General features: G+C 33.2%; 2 protein-coding genes across 2 annotated transcripts; one reads left to right on the top strand and one right to left on the bottom strand.

The window, feature by feature from the left end:
• Window positions 1–556: 556 nt before the first annotated feature.
• On the bottom strand, window positions 557–9,517 carry LOC130645189 (uncharacterized). The gene is made up of 15 exons (XM_057451083.1): window positions 9,405–9,517; window positions 6,560–6,703; window positions 5,790–6,031; window positions 5,439–5,683; window positions 5,290–5,358; window positions 4,952–5,196; window positions 4,740–4,839; window positions 4,472–4,624; window positions 3,833–3,977; window positions 3,398–3,583; window positions 2,997–3,112; window positions 2,785–2,916; window positions 2,394–2,453; window positions 1,662–1,867; window positions 557–1,582 (listed from the first exon to the last, which is right to left on the bottom strand). The coding sequence occupies exons 2-15, from the start codon at window positions 6,688–6,690 to the stop codon at window positions 1,426–1,428; spliced, it is 2,187 nt and encodes a 728-aa protein (XP_057307066.1). The 5' UTR covers window positions 6,691–6,703; window positions 9,405–9,517; the 3' UTR covers window positions 557–1,425.
• A 5,753-nt stretch (window positions 9,518–15,270) lies between these two features.
• Window positions 15,271–20,429, top strand: LOC130645187 (chymotrypsin-C-like). Its single transcript, XM_057451082.1, has 9 exons — window positions 15,271–15,316; window positions 17,190–17,294; window positions 17,463–17,609; window positions 17,762–17,863; window positions 18,218–18,367; window positions 18,755–18,883; window positions 19,086–19,337; window positions 19,613–19,798; window positions 19,973–20,429. Exons 2-9 carry the CDS (start codon window positions 17,204–17,206, stop codon window positions 20,302–20,304), a joined length of 1,389 nt encoding a protein of 462 aa, XP_057307065.1. The 5' UTR covers window positions 15,271–15,316; window positions 17,190–17,203; the 3' UTR covers window positions 20,305–20,429.
• Window positions 20,430–21,150: the final 721 nt, after the last annotated feature.

Below are 21,150 nucleotides of genomic sequence, written 5' to 3'. Positions count from 1 at the left end.
TCACGATGTTTAATAAAAGTTTACCATAGTTATTCAATTTCATCTGGACTATTATGTTTTTTGCGTCGATCCTTTCTGACATGTATAAAAACAAAAAAATCCTGAGAACTAATTTGATTTGTTTTATGTTCAGCTCAGTCGTGCGTACAAAAGTGAACTTTATTGAAAAGCGTGCACCTTATTACTCAAAAAATTAGTGGTACAAAAATCATAGTTTAGTTTTTTTCTGTAAAAAAGTTCATAACCTTTTAAGATGGTTTGTGTACCACTGTTGCCTAAAAGACGTTGAAATAATTAAGCACTTGTGGTACCCTTACTTGTTGCTTTTGAATTCCCACTTCTTGCATAACTTTTAAATTACCCACGCAAAGCTCCGTAGGTTGTATGTTTTTCTCACAAATTAGAAGACATCGCTTGTAAAAAGACACATTGTTTGCCGTTGACAAGTTAACTGATTTTAGCCAACCTCGTCCAAGGCCTAGTAAATGTATTCGCACTTAGGATTGCTGGTGGGTGTTCCGGGTTTTTTTTTCTGAATCAGTTGAAAAATAAAGTCTGTTTTTTAGCGTTTTTTTCCCGTGCAAAAAAATATAATACAGATGTTAAGTCTTGTACACATTAAAATGATTTAAATCTAGTATCAGAGTAACCGCATGCTTAGGCCGAACATTTGAAACTGTATATAGGTTATACCAATTCACTAATTTTAACATTGAACATAGATTAGCAGTTGAATGCAATTTTCACAGAGTCTTCAATGAAGGATGCATGTGTGTAACTCATAGCAACTCCCAAGGGAGGGAATAAAAACTAATTACATATAATCAATCATGCAGGCGTACACAAAAATACAGTGGGTGTATGCACTCCATCTTGAAACGAACTCCATGGCAGAGGGCACACCCACAAGTGACAAAACAAAACAACATGGCAGCCTGCACTGTGAACAGACTACACACAACAATGGTGTAATAAATATGGCACCGTAATAACGTAATACAATTCGTGGATTTAGTTTTTGACGAGTAATTTGAAAACGCGAAAATAGGGCGTGAAGATTTTGTTTGTTTAAACTACAAAACAAAAATTTAAAATGTTTTCTTTGCGCCATGACATTACGACGCAACAAAATGATTTGTAACATGATTTTCAAACTATTTTACCACAATCACCAAATATGACTTAAAAATCTTAAAATAAAAACACATAAATTACATACTTTAAAATCCCGTCGTTTGGACAAATAAAATTGCTGTTAAAAGAAGTTTACAAATACTAAATTTAGAATAAGTTTAAACCAAACTTTCGTGTTTCATTTATATAGCTTTAGGTATATGAAGCTTAATAAAGTAAAAAAGCATAAATTTGTGCATCATTTTACAAATACTCATCATTTCTTAACCACTATACATTCCAAAGGCCAGGTTACTCATCTTGATTACTCAAAATATCCTCCAGGCTCAAGTTAATGCCAGTTTCATAATTACCAGGGGAGACTGAATCGAATCTCTCGTCATAGCTACTTTCAACTGGCCATTTCGTCGGGAACCGACTCGGAAGTTTGCCCATAATATTCTCAAGCCTATAACAGGTATTTTATAAGAAGTTAAAAAAAATAAACACAGCCGATATTTTTCAACACTGTACCAATCTAGCCTTACCATTTCTCAAGCACTTGTTTACAAACAGCGGCTCTCGGATCCAAAGAATTGTTTGTTGGTGATCGGTCTTTTTCGTTTGGCCTTTCCACATAAATATCATGGAGAGGTGGTATGGCGACATTTGCGATTACCATTTCATGCAACTCCAGATTTTGCTCAAAACATCGAACTAACTGTTTAATAGTGGGTCTTTTGTTCGGTTCGATCTAAAAAAAAAAATATGCAGTACTACCCCTCACCTGACTACTACGCACATAATACACGGTCAACCCACGGTCGTGAACACTCCACCTGTTTCAACGCAAATTAGAAAACAGGACGAAGCTGCGACAAGTACAGGAGGAAAAAGATATTAGAGAAGATGTAAGATTGTATACGTATTAATTAATAACTAGTCCGTGGAAAAATCCACCGGTTCGCCATCCTTTTTATACCGCATTGCGTGCGTTTCGCTATTCGCGCAGCTAAGCTACCATTTTGCGTGACAGACAGAGGGACAGCCGTATACGGGTATTATAATAATATAGATATCCATCCATGTGTCAGTATTTTTTTTATAACAACGAATTTCAGGAAGAGGCCTTAAAAATTTTTTTCACGTGAAAAAAACTTTTGCGTTTTGCTGATTTGAAATTTGTAAAGGCAAAAACTTTCGCGAAAAATGGGCAAAAACGCGTTTCTGCCCTTAAAGTACCTCGCAAATGAAAATAGTGAATTTTAAACAACACATACCTGAGTTCCGCGGTAAAATAGCAAGGCCAGTGACTTTTCCCTTTTCTTCATCCAGCGATACTAAATTAGAAAAAAATTAGATAAAGCAAACACACCGATTGACACATTTGAACCACCTGACTGAAAGAAATCTGTCAGCAATAAAATTCCTACAAACATTTTGATATGCAAACAGAGTCGAACATGTAAACAGGTTCAGATTTGGGCTAAACAAATGCTAAAAACAGGCTGAACATTCAGAAAGGTAATAAACCAAGTCTGGAACCTGGATAACATAAGCAAACTACAAAAGTTTACCCTTAAGTGAAAGAGGCTAAATGAAGCATGCGTTTAAAAAATAACAAACGTGTATGCGAATAAAACAATATTCGTAGTAAAAAAAACAACTTACAATAGCGAGATTTCTTTCCGCAATTTCATTGGGTTTGTTTGTTTGCATTGCAAACACATAGTACAATTCTGGTATGATAGAACACAGTGAATACACATCAGAAGCTTTCGTAACATTACCACGATGGTATACCTAATTAAAATGACAGAGATGAAAAGTCTATAAAACTACACTTTGGCTATTTTTTAGGATTTTTAAAGATCAGTGTATACCTCTGGTGCAGCGTAACCATGAGTACCAGACACAGCTCGTACACTCTCTTTTTTTAGAGTGTCGAAGTCAATGAGCTTTACTTGGTTGTAACCAGGCATAATCATGACGTTGTCACCTAAAAAAACGCAATAAAATATTGTATTTCTTTTACACAAATAGACACTGCTATAAACAAACAAAACAGAAAGGTAAAAATTAAATTTCTCTGAAATTGTTTTTCAATCAAAATTATTCTAGCTAAATCATGATTTTTTTTAATTAACGGATAAAACGGCCAGAAGATTAATAATTCTTTTGAGATTACAACCAAACAACAACAACGACACACACACCTACACCTAAAACGCTTCAAGTGAAAACATCAACAGTAATAGAGAAGTTAAAAAGGAAAACGTCTTACATTTAATGTCTCCATGAACAAAGTCATGGTCATGAATGTAATCAACAGCTCTCGCTAATTGCAAAAAATACTTGCAACAGGTTTCAACAACTAAACCAGAATTGCATGGACCTATGTGTTCTTTCTCGTGACACGTAGTCTCGTGTACCTTGTACACTTTGCGCAGGTAATGGGAAAGTGAGATCTCTAAAATATTAAATTATTGCGTTTATAAATAACTGTATCCTGAATCTCAATATCAAAATCACAAACACAAATGCTTAAGAAATGCAAGACATCAACTGCAATACTGTCTTAAAATCTAATAAAATCCGGAAAACTAATAATTTATATCGCAAAATGCAAAACAATTGATTTTCGTTGAGTAAGTAAGTAGGTAGTAGTGGTATAAAAAAGACCAAACCTGCTGCAAATTTAAAAAATATATATACCAACCTCCCCTTTCCATGACAAAGTAAGCCAAATTTCTACTCTTTGTAGAAATGATCAAATCTGGCAATAAAAGATTAGGTCCATTCTGCACACATCTTACATTCGCCACCATATCATCAATTTTGGGAAGCTCCGCACTCAACGCCATCTAAAAACATTTACAATAATATCACATGAAAGTACATAAAAGTAGGTTAAAAATTCAAAGATATTTCAATATGTATGCCGAAAAAGGTCTTGTGAGACCGTGAAATTTTCTGATATTTATTATAAAAATAGGAGGTAAAAATTAGCTGAATGAAAAAATGAAAGATAGAAAATATACAATATAAAAAATCGAAAAAAGTAAGTGTGAATACAAGCTATGAAAAACCTTGAGCATCTGAAAATGTGATCAATAAAACGCATGCTTTTTTTAGTTTTTTAACATGACACGCTAACTACAAGATCAACTTTAATTGGTTTAACACCTTCTTATGACAAGACTTGTATGCCACAATTTTTTTAGCTCTTATATAATATATGACTCAAAGCAATCAAAACTTTAACAGTATCTTTAATTCTACAAGAAAATAAAACGGATCAGGAAAGACCAGAAGTTTCTATAAAAGATTATATCTATAAGAATCAGTGTGTTTCTACCTTTTTAATTGCCATTCGAGCATCACTTTTATTGGCTGCTACCCAGCAATCATAGACAGAACCAAATCCACCTTTACCAAGGAATTTGGAATGGTTTATTTGAAAATGAGTGCTGGTTATTTTTCCATTATTGTCAACGACTGCTTCAGTGTTCTAAAGAGAAATTAAAAAAATACTTAGTTATGTTTTATGTGTTCTTATTTTTTTTTTCAGAAATACTTAGCAAAAATCTAAACCAAAATACTATGTTAAACTAAAATGATTTTACCGAATAAAGGAGCTCAGGCTGTTCATTGGCGAAGGCCAAGGACACATAGTTGTTTTTGGCATCATCAAGCTGCTCCTCGAACCATTTGCGAATGCTTTTCCTAAAAAGCAAAATCAAAAGATGAATCTAGTAGATATCCATCAATTGCTGTGCAGACTTTTTGATCCAGCCAATTTTTACAACACAAGTTGTACAACAACTAAAATTCTTACATGAAATCAGCACAGAGCGGCATATTGCAGTTGCTCTTGTTAGAACACATCATGGAATGGTACAGCAAGGCTAACAATGTTGACAATTGCGAGTCTTCTACACTCTTCACTTCTAATACTTTCTGAATCAAGTCTTCACAAAAAGCTTTTGCTTGTGGTCCTGAGCATGCTGTCAGTGTACAAACATCTATGCTACTGTTCTTTAAGCATTCATTGTAAGCATGTTCAAGATGTTCAACAATATACTAAAAACAAATTTCTTGTGCGATTGGACTGATATAAAAAACATACATTTGAAGTTACAGCTTAAAGTTGTGAACATATACAATAGTCTTTACCCTTCTTTTGTCACTTTTCCATTCTTCTTGGAACTTTTTTTTAAAATCAAGTATTTTCTTGTAATTTTCCTATAAAAGGTTACCTTGCTTCTTTATACGAAATAACTCGTGTTAAATAAAAAAGAAATATGTTAGAAATTGCACAATACCTCGAAGACCGTTCTAGGTCTGGTGTCAACAGTGCTGGTGACTTTCTCTTTGTTGTCTTCATCAGATTCATCACCATCACCACCACCCTCTGCTGTACTGTCAGTTAAAGTTGTTCCTTTTGCTATCACATTTGCAACACTGTTATCAGGTACTGATGTTATATTCGCTTCATCATACGATGTTCCATTTGTTGGATGTGGTATACTTCTAGGCCTCAAAGTGAGTTCCGAGTCTCGTGATCGCACTAAAATACGATGAAAACATGTAAAAAAAAAAAAAAGATAAGTGCAAACAAAACCTTAAAAAAAACTAGATATTTTTACTTTTATGAAGTATAACATTCTACATACCAACAATAACATTACTAACAGCGTTACAATATTCGATTTTCATTTCGCTTTCTCTTCCCGCAGCTGAATCAGCAAGTGGGCTATACTGTTTTTTAGCTTCATGCTGATTTTTTCCAGAAATCTTTCTTTTTAAATTTTCCTTTTTCCAACCCTTTCCTCTAGCATCAATGCTTTCATAAGAGCCAGAAAGAACTACATTGTTCTCTAAAGACTGAGTAGCCTTGTAATATTCCACATCATACCTAGAAAAAATGAGATTTAAATTGCTATATTTATATACATTTATATAGACTAGTGTATTAACATGCAAGGGCATGCTAGGTGACATATTGCATTGACAAAATTTGTTTAAACCGAGGTATACAGTCACAATAAAGGTGTTATTGGTATTTCTTATCAGAAACAGCTGTTACACTTTGTAAATCACAGGTATTTTTAACAACAGTTTTTAGGCCAATCATCTCAAAGAACCAAAACTTCTTTACTAATGTACCAAAAGTTTTTAAATATCAAAACTTTTATGTCCCATTTTACTGCAGAACTACAAAACCAAGACATTTATTAAGTACAACACGCTCAAAAGTTTGATTTGAAACCAAATGCTTGAATACGCACTTTTGATAAACACAGCAATCACAAAGAAATTACTAACCCAATTTGTGCCTGGATAACCTTAGTTTAACACCAATTTAGATCCACCCGATTATTGGTCATTATATGCTATTGCTGTTCTTAACAAAATAACATAAAAAATTATAAAAAATACATACCGCAATTGTTTTAAATTGTTTTCAATATTCGCTATGAATCTGTGCTCAAATGGAATAGATTTTTGCTGGATACCAGCGATGTAGGCTGTGTCCGATTCTGGTTGGACATTTAGTATTTGTTGCCCTACCATTATTAATTAAATTCTAAATAAAAATATTCATTTTAAACCTACACTTTACACTTGTCGAAGTATGAATAGTTCATCATACTTAACACAGAATAATTTAGATGAATATTTCAACAGAATTCCTTAGTCCAAAAAATTTGCTTAAGTTTTCGTCACATAAAACTGAACAACAAATGTTACTTTTTTAAAAAACGGTTGGCTCATTAATAGTTTCAGGTAATTCTTAAAAAAAATCAATATTTTTGGTTCAAACTTAACATAATTAAGAAGAATTTAGTCAGATCTTCATTTTTCTTTGCTTATTTTAGAGATCATGTTTGTGGAACATGTTTCTGAAATCTCCAACACCCTGATTTTTTCAATACAAAAAATGCAATCAAAAATGGATTTTCTGAGCATTTAAAGGGCTGAAATAAATCGACCATTATCCGTACTACTGAAAAAAATAATTAAATTTAATTTGCATACGTAATATTTTAAAAATTACTCATAATTTGAAAGATATGAATACTTGGGAAGTGTAACTGATTTCCACAGTGAGAGAAAGGGTTAATGAACCAGAATTATACAATTTTGTAATGGTAAAAGAGCAGACTTTAAGCACCAAAACCTTAAATTCTCTTGGGAGAGAAAAAAAGTTTTCCTAAACTCTAAATAAATATACTAATAATGTAAAGAATGTAAGAATGTACAATACTTCATCAATAGGAATATATACCAAAATAGTCTGAACTAAATTGGGATGTAATAACAGTGATGAATAACATTTTATCATGGATTTAATTGTAGATAATTTTTTCATTTGACAAAACAATTGGAAACCATAGCAGGTGCGTATTTAATGGATTTTTTTCTCTATGCTACAAGTGTTATTCAAACAATTTAAAAAACGAAACCCAAGTGCGGCAAATTTTTTTTCTGTATTATAGAAATGACAGTATAGTCATGCATACTATTTCGGACATGTAGAAAAGGAAGTTAAGATTGAGAGAGTTGCTATACGCTCGATCATCGTGTTTTGGGTTCACGATTTAAAACGTCCCCACCTTTCTACCGCAAAATGAATGTGCAACATCGCACACGTAACATCCTTGATTTGTCTACTTGATTAGAAATATTTGAATCTCCTTGATTCAAATATTTTTGAAAAAGACTGATGCGTGGTATGATCTAACACAGACTTGTTTGACGAAATAAATAAGTAGCTAGAAAGATAAGTAAGTTGGAAAGAGTACTTTTATTTTTGTGTAGTTTATAAACCACTACGGCATGGAGGTCGACAACAATGTCATTCACGACGGCAAAAGCTGAATGCTGTCATGGATTCAGAGGGCTGCTGTAAACCATGTTACTCCACATTTCAATAAAGTTTCTGACAAACAAGAGGTATTCTGCTTTATCCATATGTATATATCCATATAATAATACAGAGATTGTGTGTCTGTAACATGCGAAGTGGATGTGTTTATTTTCCCTTGATGTAGCTGAAAAACTTATGGCTGAAATGTTAAATATTTTGACGTTACGGTGGGATATTAATAACACTACTTTAACGTCAATATCTTATATTAAATTAATGAAGCCATTACAATGCATTTAAAACTTTTACGCCAAATAACTTGGAAACGAGGTGGTGCGTCAATGATTTTTCAGGGACCACCTAGGATCAATTTGGGCAAGTTTCCCAAACCTCGTTCTACGAATCCGTTTCGGATTGAATGGGTTGATGACGTCATCAAAAAAACTTTAAACCACAATATCTCTGAAGTACAAGATCCTATACATTGTCTTGATCAGCGTTTCAAGATCTATACAATGAAGGCAACAAGTATACAAGTTTCTTAAATCAATTTTTTTGTTTTGACAAGTCTTTACTGACGTCAGCAAAATTTTTAAACCTTACGCGTTCGTTAAAACATATGTTCCTACACATTATTTTGATCAGTGTTTCAACCTCTACACATTACAGGCAAAGAATAAACTAAATTTTGCCAATTTTGTTTTGGATCTGCATTGCTGATGTCAGCCAAACATCTAAAACAACCTATTTTTCATTGCCTTTCTGCCTAAGTGGATTTCTACACGGGCTTTATCGACAAAACTAGAGTATTCGTTTTGAGCTACGCAAACCCAGTTAGGGCCCGTGCTTTACTAGACAACTCCTGGCAACATCCAACATCCCACACAGTGAGCCATCTGCCCAATTTCCCTCACATGGCTTGGGTTAACCCGGGCCTATGGTAACATTCACTCGCCCATGTTGAATCGCCGTCAAGAGGAATCGAACCCTGGTCTCCCACACAGAGTACGAGAACTATAACCACTAATCTACGGCGCCACGCCACTACAAGTAACTTTCACTTTAGTCTAATCACAAATATAGATAGCCAGCTATAGCTAGCTAGCTAGTCTATTATTTTAGTCATTTTTAATTAAGGAAGGAAATGGTTGTTCCTGCGTAACTTATTTTTTTTGTTTAGCCAATCTTTTTCGCTTTTAAGCGTTGCATTTCGTTAACAACGAACTTTTGTTTTATTCGAACGTGGCCAGCTAGCTATAGCTACCTCGTTATATACTGAGTTTTAACAGTAAGAAAATATAATATATTATATATATATAATATGTATATTAACTGCTTATATCAGTGGATATTTTTTACGAAGACTTGTAGCAGCTCTATCGTTGCAGACGATGCTATATGAAAGTAACTTACTTACTTTTATATTACGTCCTTTTCGCGTCCTCTTCTATCTTCCCTGCTTTTCCCCGAACGACAAAAATATCACGTGATACTTTTCTTAAAGCTGTTTTCCACTACGTAAATTGTACAACTTAGAAATTCTTATCACATGCTTAGAATACAGGTATTTTCTGACATTTCTTGGAATAGTAATTATTGTTAATGTATTTAAAAAATTTTAAAAAACTCTTAAGAGATATAATTTTCCTAAAAATTTGACACCAACTGGAGATGAGTAAAAGAGGTTAAATATAGTGTAAGGCAGCCTTAATGAAGTTATCGAAAGGTAGACATTGCCCCAACTTTTGAGTTGTTTTGTCTGTGGATACGCCGTGGTGGGCTTTGATATACCCGTTGTGGAAGATGAAGAAAGTTAAAATTTATCATTTAGTTGTCCCTGCAATAGCTATCACTTCTTTTTCTCCTACCATTCTCGGCAACACGATAAAGGCAAGTAATGGGAGCTAAAGATATATAACACAGAGCTTTGTTTACTAAAAACAGAAATAAACAAGTTAATAAATGAATAAAAGTTATTTTGCGCGGCCGATGACACTTGAAGTGCATCACCATTGGCAACACAAATAATTTAATCAATTAGTGCTGCTAAACTCTTAACAAGGCAGGAATTGTCAGTTTTCGACCCCCGAGCTTTTGAGAAAAACAACCTCGATATTTTAATCTTAAAGAGCTCTGGGAACGAGAATGGGAATTCTAGTTCCCAGAGCTCTTTCAGCTATTCGGTAAGTTTACGGTTTACTTTTAAATAATCTTCTAGGAGTATAAAATATATGCGCTTGTGCTTGGGAGTTCCAGCTGTTGCTATGATGATTTTTAAAAGTGAAACGGGAAACGGGAGAGCCATCTCTCCATTTGAGAGATTTTAAAAGTCAGGGAAATGTCTGCCTTCTTGTTTTTAAAAGTATGACGTAATTATTTTTTGTTAACAACCTCAATCCCAGGGTCTTTACGCAACGTTTTTAACACGTTTTATTAAAATTGAAGGAGAGACACGAAAGAAATCATATTATTAAGCATTAAATCCACGACTTATATTTTGATCAAAAAATATATGCTAGAAAATAATACATCAGCAAGGTTTTTCAATTATCAACACATAAGTTCTAATGCGTATCTTTTCATTGGCACATCTTTCTTTTTATTCATATGATATATACACCATTCAGTTACTTCTTTTTGTATTTTCGCTACTTCTAGTTCTCTTTCCGAGTGTCCTCCATAAGCTTTTGGATTCGACTCCATTTTTTGATTATTATTTTGTAGCTTATTAGACCCTTCGTGAGCAGTTGTATAATTATGGAGTCTCATACCGCGCCAGAACCATTTAACCATGTTTTAGATAAGTTAAATGTTGTAAAAAAGTATAAATACAAGAAGACATATGACATAATTTATGCCTCAAGTGCGCCAATACAGTATAAACTCTATGAGTAACTGACCGGGAAACTAATAGGGGTAATCAAGTCCAACATAAACAAGCTAAAAATTTGTTCCTGCCCTACAAGCGTTTCTCTAGAGCCAGACTTGAGCGGTATGAGACTCCGTGATCGCTTTGCAATTGCAAAACATCCTTTTTGAAAGATTAAAATCGAGTTTGACTGTAGCAACGTTGCTCGTTGAAGTTAGTGTCTGATAAGTTTGCTCGGTCAAGTCTGTTTTCTTTCTCTGTTGTGACCCTGTTAAAGATGGTTAGGATCTGAATTACCCGGCTAAAAGTTTGGGGGAGGGTGGTGTAGAGGGCAGAATGCCTTACACTTTACCTTCTGAACCTTTGTCTTATTTTGAAGGTTGGCAGAGGTAACACCTCCTTTTAATGTTTAATCACGTGGTGATTTGCTGACGTCAGTAAAAATTCTAAATTGCGAAGTATTAATTGTTGCAGCAAATGTACCTTTTTGCGAGAATATTTTTGCGAATTTCGCAATCTTGCGAAAATTAATTGCCGAGAAAATTATTCGGAAACTTTCTATTCGCGAATTTTTCACGATAAAAGGATATGTTTCCTCTATGAAAACTATTTACAATTTATGTTTCTTTTGTTTTACATAAAACACATTTAAAATGTATGTAAGCTTTTATTTTCGCAGACGTTTTTATTGTGACTTGCATCCCAAGGCACAACTTTGTTCCCAGCGCCTTCTGTTTTTTTATTGGGACGGCGAAAAGATATAAAAAAAGGTTGCCTAAAACGATATAAATATGGAGAAACAATCTTTTATCGCATCCTTTTTTTGTTTAGTTAAATTCTCAAATATTAATTCTCACAAAATTAGGACTGCCAACTACGCGAAAATTAGTTCTCGTAACATTAAAATTTCTCGCAATCATTAATTTCAGACAAAAGTAGGGCTATTTATACCCCTTCACCTTTAACCTAATATGGTTAATCGTATTACGCCTATGACGCAGCGTTGGTTTGGTCATACTGTGTAAAACTAGAATATATTGTATACTTCACATTCTTATAGCACTGTTCTTTAGTGAGAAGTCCTGAGTATCCAAATCCGCCTTGTTTATCTCGGGTTTAAGTTCTCCTAATCCAGTGGAAGTAGGCCATTTTTATTGTTAGTTACAGTGAAAACTAATCCCTCGATATTATCTTTTCTACTTTTGCGTTGATCAATATAAGATTTGAATTTTGGAATGTTTAGGTGAAGTCTGATAGTTATAAAAAGTAAATCAACACTTAACACATTCGTTGGACTAATGGGAACAAATGCAGAATCTCCGTCAAAAAAGGTAACGTTGGCTTTTTAACATAAAACAACTCCTCTGGTTGTGGAGTTATTGGCAGTTGTTTCAGCTGATCATGTTATAATGTGCATTGATTCAAACTTAAATGTTTCACATAAAGCTTTAACATATGTGGGAATGGAAATATTTATTTAGCCAGCTGTAGATATCCCTCGTTCGTGAACAACAAATAACAAAACCGCGTTCAAAAAAAGGTTAAAGGCTATTCTTATTTTCGCAAAATAAATATTTTACCTATAAACAATTTCCCAATTTGGTCCACGGGATTTTTGGGAACAAGGTTGATAATTCAATTGTCTTTATGGTGTTAAACTTAAAGGGATTGTATGTGCTATTATTTAACATTTGTAAATTGGGCGATATAGTTGGTGTTAAGAAATCAATCGTTTTCCATCCTTAAATTTTTTATACCCAACTTTTAATCAGTTTCCGGCGGTTTAGATTTGCAATTCTTCAATTTATCAACGTCGAACAAGCCAAAGTAAATTCCTTTGAATTGAACAAGAGAATGGTGTCCAAGGTCAAATGTGTCTATGCATAAAGAACCAAAAAAATTCGAGAAAATAATGTTCTGTTAAGGAAGCTCACGTTTCACCCCATTACGTCAAATATTATTTTCAGATTTCTCTGATTTTCTGTTGCGTAATTCGTGTTAATTCGAAATTCAAAAAGATTTTTTTTATTTCCCACCATCTGCTACGGAAAGGGAGGCCATTAGCGTACAAATATGTAGTTATAAAACAAACTTTATACACTCTAATATTAAGTTTTTGTTCCATCCGTCAAATATTTCAGATTTTCAAGTTTCAATTAAATCCCGCGGTTACCAGATGGTCATAAATTATCCAAGAGCAAACTTTTTTTTAAGTTTTTAGTTAGTTCTGATCAATCTTTACATTTTACATTTAGTAACATGTAAAATCTAAGACTTACCTCAAGTTATGCGTTCTTTTCGTGAGAGCAATCCTGCAAAATATTTGCTATCTTTAGACCATCTATATGTATACCAGATGTTAGCTATTACCTTCAACACAGCTACCAACATTTTTGTGGCTATGTTGAAAATTTTAAAATTACAAAGTGTCTCAAATTTACAAAACTCGTCTCTAGGTCTCCTTCGCTACCTTGCAGCTACCATTTTGTACATGGCACTTAAACTACTCGAATTTACTTTCACTGACAGAACATTTCGTCAAAGTAATAATGGGAAACAGGATTATCCTTACTAAAAAAAGTCAGAAAAGGAAAAAAAATCTTTTTCTATCTATGTTTATTTTAGAAGCAGATTTTTATGCATTTAAATATGGCGGATTATATAGTGGGTATTTTTTTGTACGCAGGACTTTCAATAAATGCTAGATCATAAATTAAATGAAAAAATTTAGATAGAAACTTATAAAATTCGTTAACAGACACAAGTATTGAAAAGGCGGACCGCTCACACTGCGTTTCTTAAAACACAATGTGTACGATTTTTTTTACGTGATGAATTTGTAAATTCCCTTTTAAAGGGGATTCGTATTTCACCGTTTCTTATTCAAATACATTTACTTGTTCTCTACAAAAGTCAAAGTTTGTATTTTTTCTGTAAATTCCAGGTGGATTCTATGGAGATGTGCTATTCGCAACAGCAGATGTGTTCTTAAGATTTTATTTTTTAATGCACATGTTTAATAACCACCACAAACATTATGAGATCAACCGTTATGAGATTCTAGTTTAGTCAGAATTTGGGGATCCTTAGGCCGTTTTTGTTCTGTTTTTTAAAAAATTATTGTGCAAACATGACGTAATAACATTGAATTATGTAAGTAGCAGTCCTACCGAAAGTTCTGGAAAATAAAAATGTGACGATAATCCTGTTGTTTTTTATTTTTATTTAAAAACATTTTACGTCCTACTTCACTTGATGTAAGTTACTAGTAAAACTTAGGACCAGGAAAAATTTCCTGCTTTTTCCTCTCTCTATCTTTTTCCTCTCTCTATCAATAGTGGGCACGATGATAAAATTATTAAACCTTATACGGAGCAATTTTATTTCTAAAACGTTGGTGCACATTATTGGGGGAATTACAACAAACACAATAAGGTCTTTGTCTAACAACAAAATGGATGACGGTGCATCCAAAGCTGCTTATAAAAAAAGGAAATAAAACTCTGATATCTTATTTGGATATTTTTTTTATAATTATTCGTGAACAGGAAATGAAAGTTGCATCTCCCTTGTTGCTTCCTTGGCTCTCTTATTCAAACCATAATCAAGCACTCCTAGTATTTACGTAATTATAACAATTCTTCATTTAGACTGTATATGTATAAGGATTAAAAAATGTTCTTGCAAATAAATGAATGCTAAAAGCAAAATATTTGTGTGTGAACATTTTAATAAACAAATCGATTACCAGCAATTAAATCTTAAACAGGACAATCGAGACATTTGCATTGCCAACATTTTGACGTAATTTGTCGCCACTATTAAAAATACTTTTTGGCGCGAAATTGATAGCTGGATAATAACAATAAAAACCTTTGACCTTAGTCTGCTCTGATTTTATTTAATAGGTTAAGGGCAATCCATAGGCCATTATTAAAGCATCTCTTGACAAAGTTGCAGGCTAAAAAAATCAATGTTGGGCGTGCTTTTTGTTTTTTTAGAATGAATGGACTTAATTTATGTTGAGCTATCTTCTCTCAAGAGTGACTAATACAAAGAAACATATTTTTGTCCATCTTGTATTTTAACTCGCGACATGACGAGTATCCTGTCTGTCTTTTATAAGATATTATCTACCGCTGCTAGCGCAAATATGGAATTTAAATATATATCTTTGTTTTCTTTTTCGTATTTTTTATTATTAGACTAATCAACGGTTTTTTTTAATACGCATTTAACTCATGTGATTGAAGTTTGATGAATAAAAAGGGTGATTAAAAGTTTCTGTTTGGACCAGGTTGCATTCAAATTAAAGTGTTTGTTCATATAAGGTAAAAGGAATGTTTACATTTGCTGAAAAATATAAATTCCAAAGCGCATGCGCAAGTATAATTATTTGTATAAATGCAATTTTTTTTTGAATTTTTATAAAAACTGAAAATCAGATAAAGAAAGAAAAGGTAAGAATTTACAATCTTGAAACTAAAACTTTATATATAAAGTAGAATTTAGCGCTCAATATTTTTTTCCGGTAAAAACAGCGGTTCTATTTTGTTATGAACCAAATTTGAGAAGCCTTTAGTTACACTAATCTGTTTTTGGTCGAGGTGATGGAATTGTTCAACGTATGTACAACTAAGCAATTCTTAAGAGAAACATATAGTGCAACGGAAACTTACATAAATTGTAGAGTAGTGTCAATTAAATTGTTTATGTGTGCGAGTGTGTGTAACGATGGAGAGTGTGAGAACGATCAACTTTTTTCTGTGTACCGTTGTATATAGTATTATGAATAACAATCATTATTCAAATGAACTTTAACTTAAAAGGGCTTAGTGATACGGCTAAACTCTATTTAGGCCGCCCCTTTATGGGGTCTGAATCTGGGGGTTGGTCCCTCCCAACCCATGTCTCCTCAAAAATGAAGAAAGAGATAAAATATTGTTACAAAACTGTTTACCATCACGTCGGAGAACAGTTTAGCTAAAACGACAATTTTAGTCCAAAAGGAAGGCCAAAGCGTTAGAATATAAAATTTGGGTGGCGAAAAATCTTTAAAATCTTACTTTGAAACTGTTAAGGATATTTTTGAAAAATTTTTTGTCCCCGACCATCCATTTAATTGATGTGTCACCATAGTAACAAGCGCAGCGTCATATCGAAATTATTTAAGTGTCCCGAAGCTAACTAAGAAGGATATCTATACACCTAAATGTTCCAGTAATATTTCATCTCTTTAAATCTAGTTATTACTAAACATTCTATATGTTTTGATTTTGCCTACGGAAAGCATTTAGACGCATTGATTAGCAAAATTTATCCTAAACACTATTGCTAACTGTCTTCTTTATAGCAATTTTTTAGTTATATTTTTAAAGAACGGTTACGTGACCTTTAATTATAAGTTATCCTAGCGTAATGGATCTAGAAATATCCCTCATTAAGGCTAAAAATATACAAAGGTTAATCAGCGGTCAAAGTTTCATTCTTAAATGATGCACGGTGCAAGTTTTTTACTTTCTATAAAATGTCAGCTATGTAAAAACGCACGCTGCACTTTCGTGAAATTAATTGTCGTTTCAGGAAGTTTGAAGAATGAAGTTTTTTCGTGTAAATTGGTCTGACGTTAAAAGACGAACCGACTAGGATGTTTGACGTGTGTACATAGACCGACAGGATAACGCTGATACTATTAAAAACAAATTGGCTGATATCTGATGTTTTTTTTTATCAACATTCATGTTCCGTTTCTAAAAAGAAATTCTCGCATTTAGGTTTTCAAATTAAATTTTCGTAAAAACTTGGTGATAAAATCATATTTTCTAAGTAGCCACACACTTAAGTGTACAGCATGTCACTTATTTTTTCACCCCTTTTCAGAGCATCTTGAAGGTTGTCAAAAAGAGATGTGGCATAACGTCATTCTTTATGAAACTGAAATAATGACACAACACTTTTGTTTGTCAGCAATTGTCCTCATCAAAACACTACATATTGGAAGTATCATCTTAAACTAAATAAGATTTAAATAAGTTTTTTGGTTTCGAATACCAAGACCTTTTAATCCGATAAGACAAAGACAGAGATTTAAATAATTGACTACGGCACACTTAGATATGTTATCAAACGCATGACACTGTTAGTTCCGCCACGCGTTAAATATAAGCAGTAGAAACCAGGTGTCGTCATCACTTAACAAAATAAATACAAAGACGTCATTACCCTGCGGTTGGAATCTAATCAATTCAAGCAACTGACTTTATAAAGCTGGATAAATTTTATAGGATCAGTATACCATTTTACATCTCTTGATAACCATATAACTCTTTTTAGTTAACAACAAAGATATGAAGTTCTACCAAAAAATAATTTTATTTGTGAGTATTGGATGTTGGCTTGTTGAAGCGGGAGTTGGAAGTGATGAATATGATGACTTTAGTAAGAAAAACAGCTTTCTCTTTTAGTTTGTTTGTTTGTTTGCTTTATTTATTTGACAATTAGTTTTATACTGAAAATTCAAAGATGGCGTGTGTTACAGCAGCTTGAAGTTTACCGCATCGCGGTACTTGGAAAACTTATCATCTCAAACAAAACAATTTTTTTTAGATGTTGTCGAATTTTTAAAGAAAGTGTTACAAACGGCACCATTATTATCACTAGAATCTAATATTCCACCACCAGCTTCTTTGGGTAGCGTACCAGGTGTTGCGTCGCTAGGCAGTTCCCCGCCAGTGGCATCTTTGGGCAGTCAAGGTAATAAAATTTCGCTACCTTTAGTTTTCTAAATATCTAAACACTTCCATCAAAGCCTATAGACGATGTGAACAAATGCCAGCAGATATTTAAAGGGTGGAAGAAGAAAATAAAAAAATTAAAAATAACTTTACTTTGAATTTTTACTTTAGAATCTATATGCAGAGACATTGCAACATGGTGTTCAAATTACAAACAACATTGTAATCATCCAACTGTGAAAAAATATTGCAAAAATACATGCCATCAATGTCGTAAGTTTTTTTTATTTATTTATTTCTCGCCTGTGTTTTACGTTTTGCATTTTGCGTTCTGCGTTCTGCTTTTCCTTTTTAGCGCTTTAATACTTATCGAAAAAAAAAAAACTCAGGAAAAGTGACTGAGTTTGAGGGCCGATGAGTAAAATGCCCTTCAACTAAATGTCTTCCCGAATGACTTAATCCCTGTCTAATAATTGTGCTTGAATATTTTTAAACCGACTTTACAATTTACAGTTTTTCACCATATAATGTAGTTTTCTACGTAACAGAAAAGTTTGAAGACCTTTTAAAATTCTTGCCTGTGTTTATTAAGAGGATACTTCTACAATTTGATTTTTAATGTTTCAGCTACCCCAGTAGTTCAAAAGGATTGCAGAGACACACATCCGTCATGCTCGATTGGATTGAGTTACGGTTACTGTACTGGTAGTAAATCGCAAGTGGATTTCATGAAAAAATATTGTCAAAAATCGTGCAACTTTTGCATACCAGAAAAAGGTACCTTTCTTTTATCTAATATGACCATTTTACTATAATTTTTTTCACGCGGGAGGACCTCTTTAATTATAGTGACTAAGTTACCCTAAGTCTTACGTTTGAGCTACAAAGCTGCTAACTTCTTGTAGTCTCGGCGTTGACATCATATAGTTGCGAAAACTGTTTATAATACGGTACTCACACTCGCAGATACTAATATATTTGTCAAAGTAGCGGTTACATCATGAAAGGATCGTTAGCTTTAGACTTTAGGCATAGTGAATTGATTTCTAGTTTCCAGTTTTCTGTCAAACCTCAAGCTTCCAAAATGAAGGCATTAAGTATTTGCAAGAAGCTTGAAGAATTTTCATACTTGGTTAGTTATTGTTATTTATTTTATAATCGTAGTTGATTGTGCCAACAAATTGAGTGATGTATACTGTGCACAAAACCGTGGATTTTGTGATGATGCTACCCATGGCAACTATTTCAAACAGAATTGTGCAAAAACGTGCGGTGAATGTAGAAAGAAAAAACGTAAGTACTGCACATAAAATCATATAAAGAACGCGTCAACCTAGGTCCCAGGACTTATATATAGCGTTCTTTGATACGAGGGAAAATTATGATGTTAGAGTTCGCATTATTTCACATTATCTATACTCTTTATAATACGATACTTTAATTTTTTATCAATTTTAATAAATTTCCTATTTCTATTTGATTCTTTTTATTATAGCCTCGTTTACGTGTGGCGTTGCTAAGCAAAGAACTAAAGTAGCAACCAGTGGTTTAGTTGGAGGAACAAACGCTGGCAAAGGATTTTTCCCATGGCAAGTTGCAATTTATTATAAAAACATTTTCATGTGTGGTGGTTCGTTAATCGATCGAGAACATATACTCACAGCTGCTCATTGTTTTAACGGACGAAGTAAAGATGTTCGACAATATAGAATAGTGTTAGGAGAGCACAACAGAAAATACAAAGAAGGTAAAAGTCATGCATATCGTTTCAAAATTTTTAACTTCGTTTTGACTAAATTGTGCTTCTGAAATTTTTCAGTTCAGTTTCTGAAATAAACCTAGCTAACATAGATATATCTCCATCCACGTCACCATGTGATTAAAATAATTAAATAAATAAAGTCTCCCATATTTGCTTGTAATCATAGATTTTCCAAACTTGATCAACACTTTTTCGCGTGGTGCTTGAGACAGGAAAACTATCCCCTTGAGTTGATGTTTGCAAATTTTCTTCATTTTTAGGTACGGAGCAAACACGGGAAGTATCTAGTATAAAAATTCATGAGCATTACGCCGACGATAGAGATGACAATGACATTGCATTGATGAAAATGAAAAAAGAAGCTAATTTAAATGATCATGTGGTTCCGGCCTGTTTGCCTAAGTCGGAAGCAAGGATAGACGTTGGAACTAAATGTTATATTACTGGTATGTCGACTGGCTTGTTTGCTTGTGAATTGAAGTTAGTTATGAAGAAACTGACACAATAAATCTATATATATATATTGCTATTGTTCACAATTCATAAGAAAGTAACAGTATTTATGTTAGCTCCTTTATAAAAAATATTTTCTTATGCAGGGTCTTTTTTATTATTTTCAGGATGGGGAAAAACACGCCATGACGGGAAATCTGTCGATATTCTGCAAAAAGTAAAAGTTCCTGTCGTGTCAAGATCAACTTGTGAGCGTCGAAATAACTTTAACTTTCACCGAGTCACCAACAAGATGATTTGTACTGGATATGATAATGGCTACACGTTCATTTCTGGTTGTCATGGTGATAGTGGTGGTCCACTTTCATGTGAAAACAATGGCGTGTGGACAGTGCAAGGCGTGGTCAGTTGGGGATCTCCTTTGTGCAATGGTTTGGACAGATATACTGTCTTTTCTCGAATTAGTAAATATATATCTTGGATAGAGAAGAATGTATAAAAATATATAGAAGTATATAAAAAAGTTGTATATAATAAACATAGGATAATTTATTTAAAAAGACTGAAACTAATGCTGTATTTGTAACCTGATATATATGTAAGATATTTAGAGTGTTAAACCAATGATTGTTTTGAATAGATCCATGCTTTTTCGCATATTAACCCTATTATAAGTGGACATTTTTTGGCCGCGTAATCCCCTAAAGGGTGGGGGTGCTAAGGTGTCTGCATAAATATCAAACAAATCATCCTTAAGTGATGAAACTTGGCAAGTTGTATAATGTCTAAATACAAACTAATTCCAGGTAAAAAAGTTACTTTGATATGGCGTCACAGGGACCTGAAATGACTTTACACATACCTAAGGGAAGCTATTTTCACATTTTTCAAATATAGTCTAATTTCTCACCTGATACTGACGTAACAACCTTGGTTCTAGATAGACATGTGGGTAGGCTACCAGGAAATGATTCGTAAATAAAAACATGTATTTCAATGACGTCATTAAAATAAAAATAACGTCATATCAGGAAGAATGATACAGATAAAAAGACTCGTTTTTCTAAAAAAATTGACGCTTATGCGTTAAACTTGGTACATATGTAGAATATTGTATTTTAAAATGTTTGAAGTGAAGAAAACGGGTTAATGGTATGTACCAAAGAAGCTCTTAACTCTTGGCTAGTTCTGAGGCTAAAAGTTCTTAAAAAAATATAGTAAAAAACGTGCAATAAAAAATGATTCTTATTCTCACTGGTGCAAATTGAGTAATCAACAATAGATTTCACAGAATGAAAAAAGGAAAGGCCAAGAGAAACACTTTTAAAGCAGAAGTAAAGACGTT

Source organism: Hydractinia symbiolongicarpus, chromosome 5, assembly GCF_029227915.1.
Source record: "Hydractinia symbiolongicarpus strain clone_291-10 chromosome 5, HSymV2.1, whole genome shotgun sequence".
Lineage (NCBI taxonomy): Eukaryota > Metazoa > Cnidaria > Hydrozoa > Anthoathecata > Hydractiniidae > Hydractinia > Hydractinia symbiolongicarpus.
Note: the sequence above shows the minus strand (reverse complement) of the source record. Positions and strands in the feature narration are given on the sequence as shown.

Excerpts from the sequence above, each read along its gene's own strand:
- LOC130645187 (XM_057451082.1), top strand. The coding sequence starts at position 17,204 with ATGAAGTTCTACCAAAAAATAATTTTATTTGTGAGTATTGGATGTTGG. Across the intron at positions 17,295-17,462 it reads TGATGAATATGATGACTTTA|ATGTTGTCGAATTTTTAAAG; the intron begins GTAAGAAAAACA and ends AATTTTTTTTAG. Across the intron at positions 17,864-18,217 it reads AAATACATGCCATCAATGTC|CTACCCCAGTAGTTCAAAAG; the intron begins GTAAGTTTTTTT and ends TTAATGTTTCAG.
- LOC130645189 (XM_057451083.1), bottom strand. The coding sequence starts at position 6,690 with ATGGTAGGGCAACAAATACTAAATGTCCAACCAGAATCGGACACAGCC. Across the intron at positions 3,978-4,471 it reads CTCGAATGGCAATTAAAAAG|ATGGCGTTGAGTGCGGAGCT; the intron begins GTAGAAACACAC and ends AAATGTTTTTAG. Across the intron at positions 2,454-2,784 it reads CGGAAAGAAATCTCGCTATT|TATCGCTGGATGAAGAAAAG; the intron begins GTAAGTTGTTTT and ends TTTCTAATTTAG.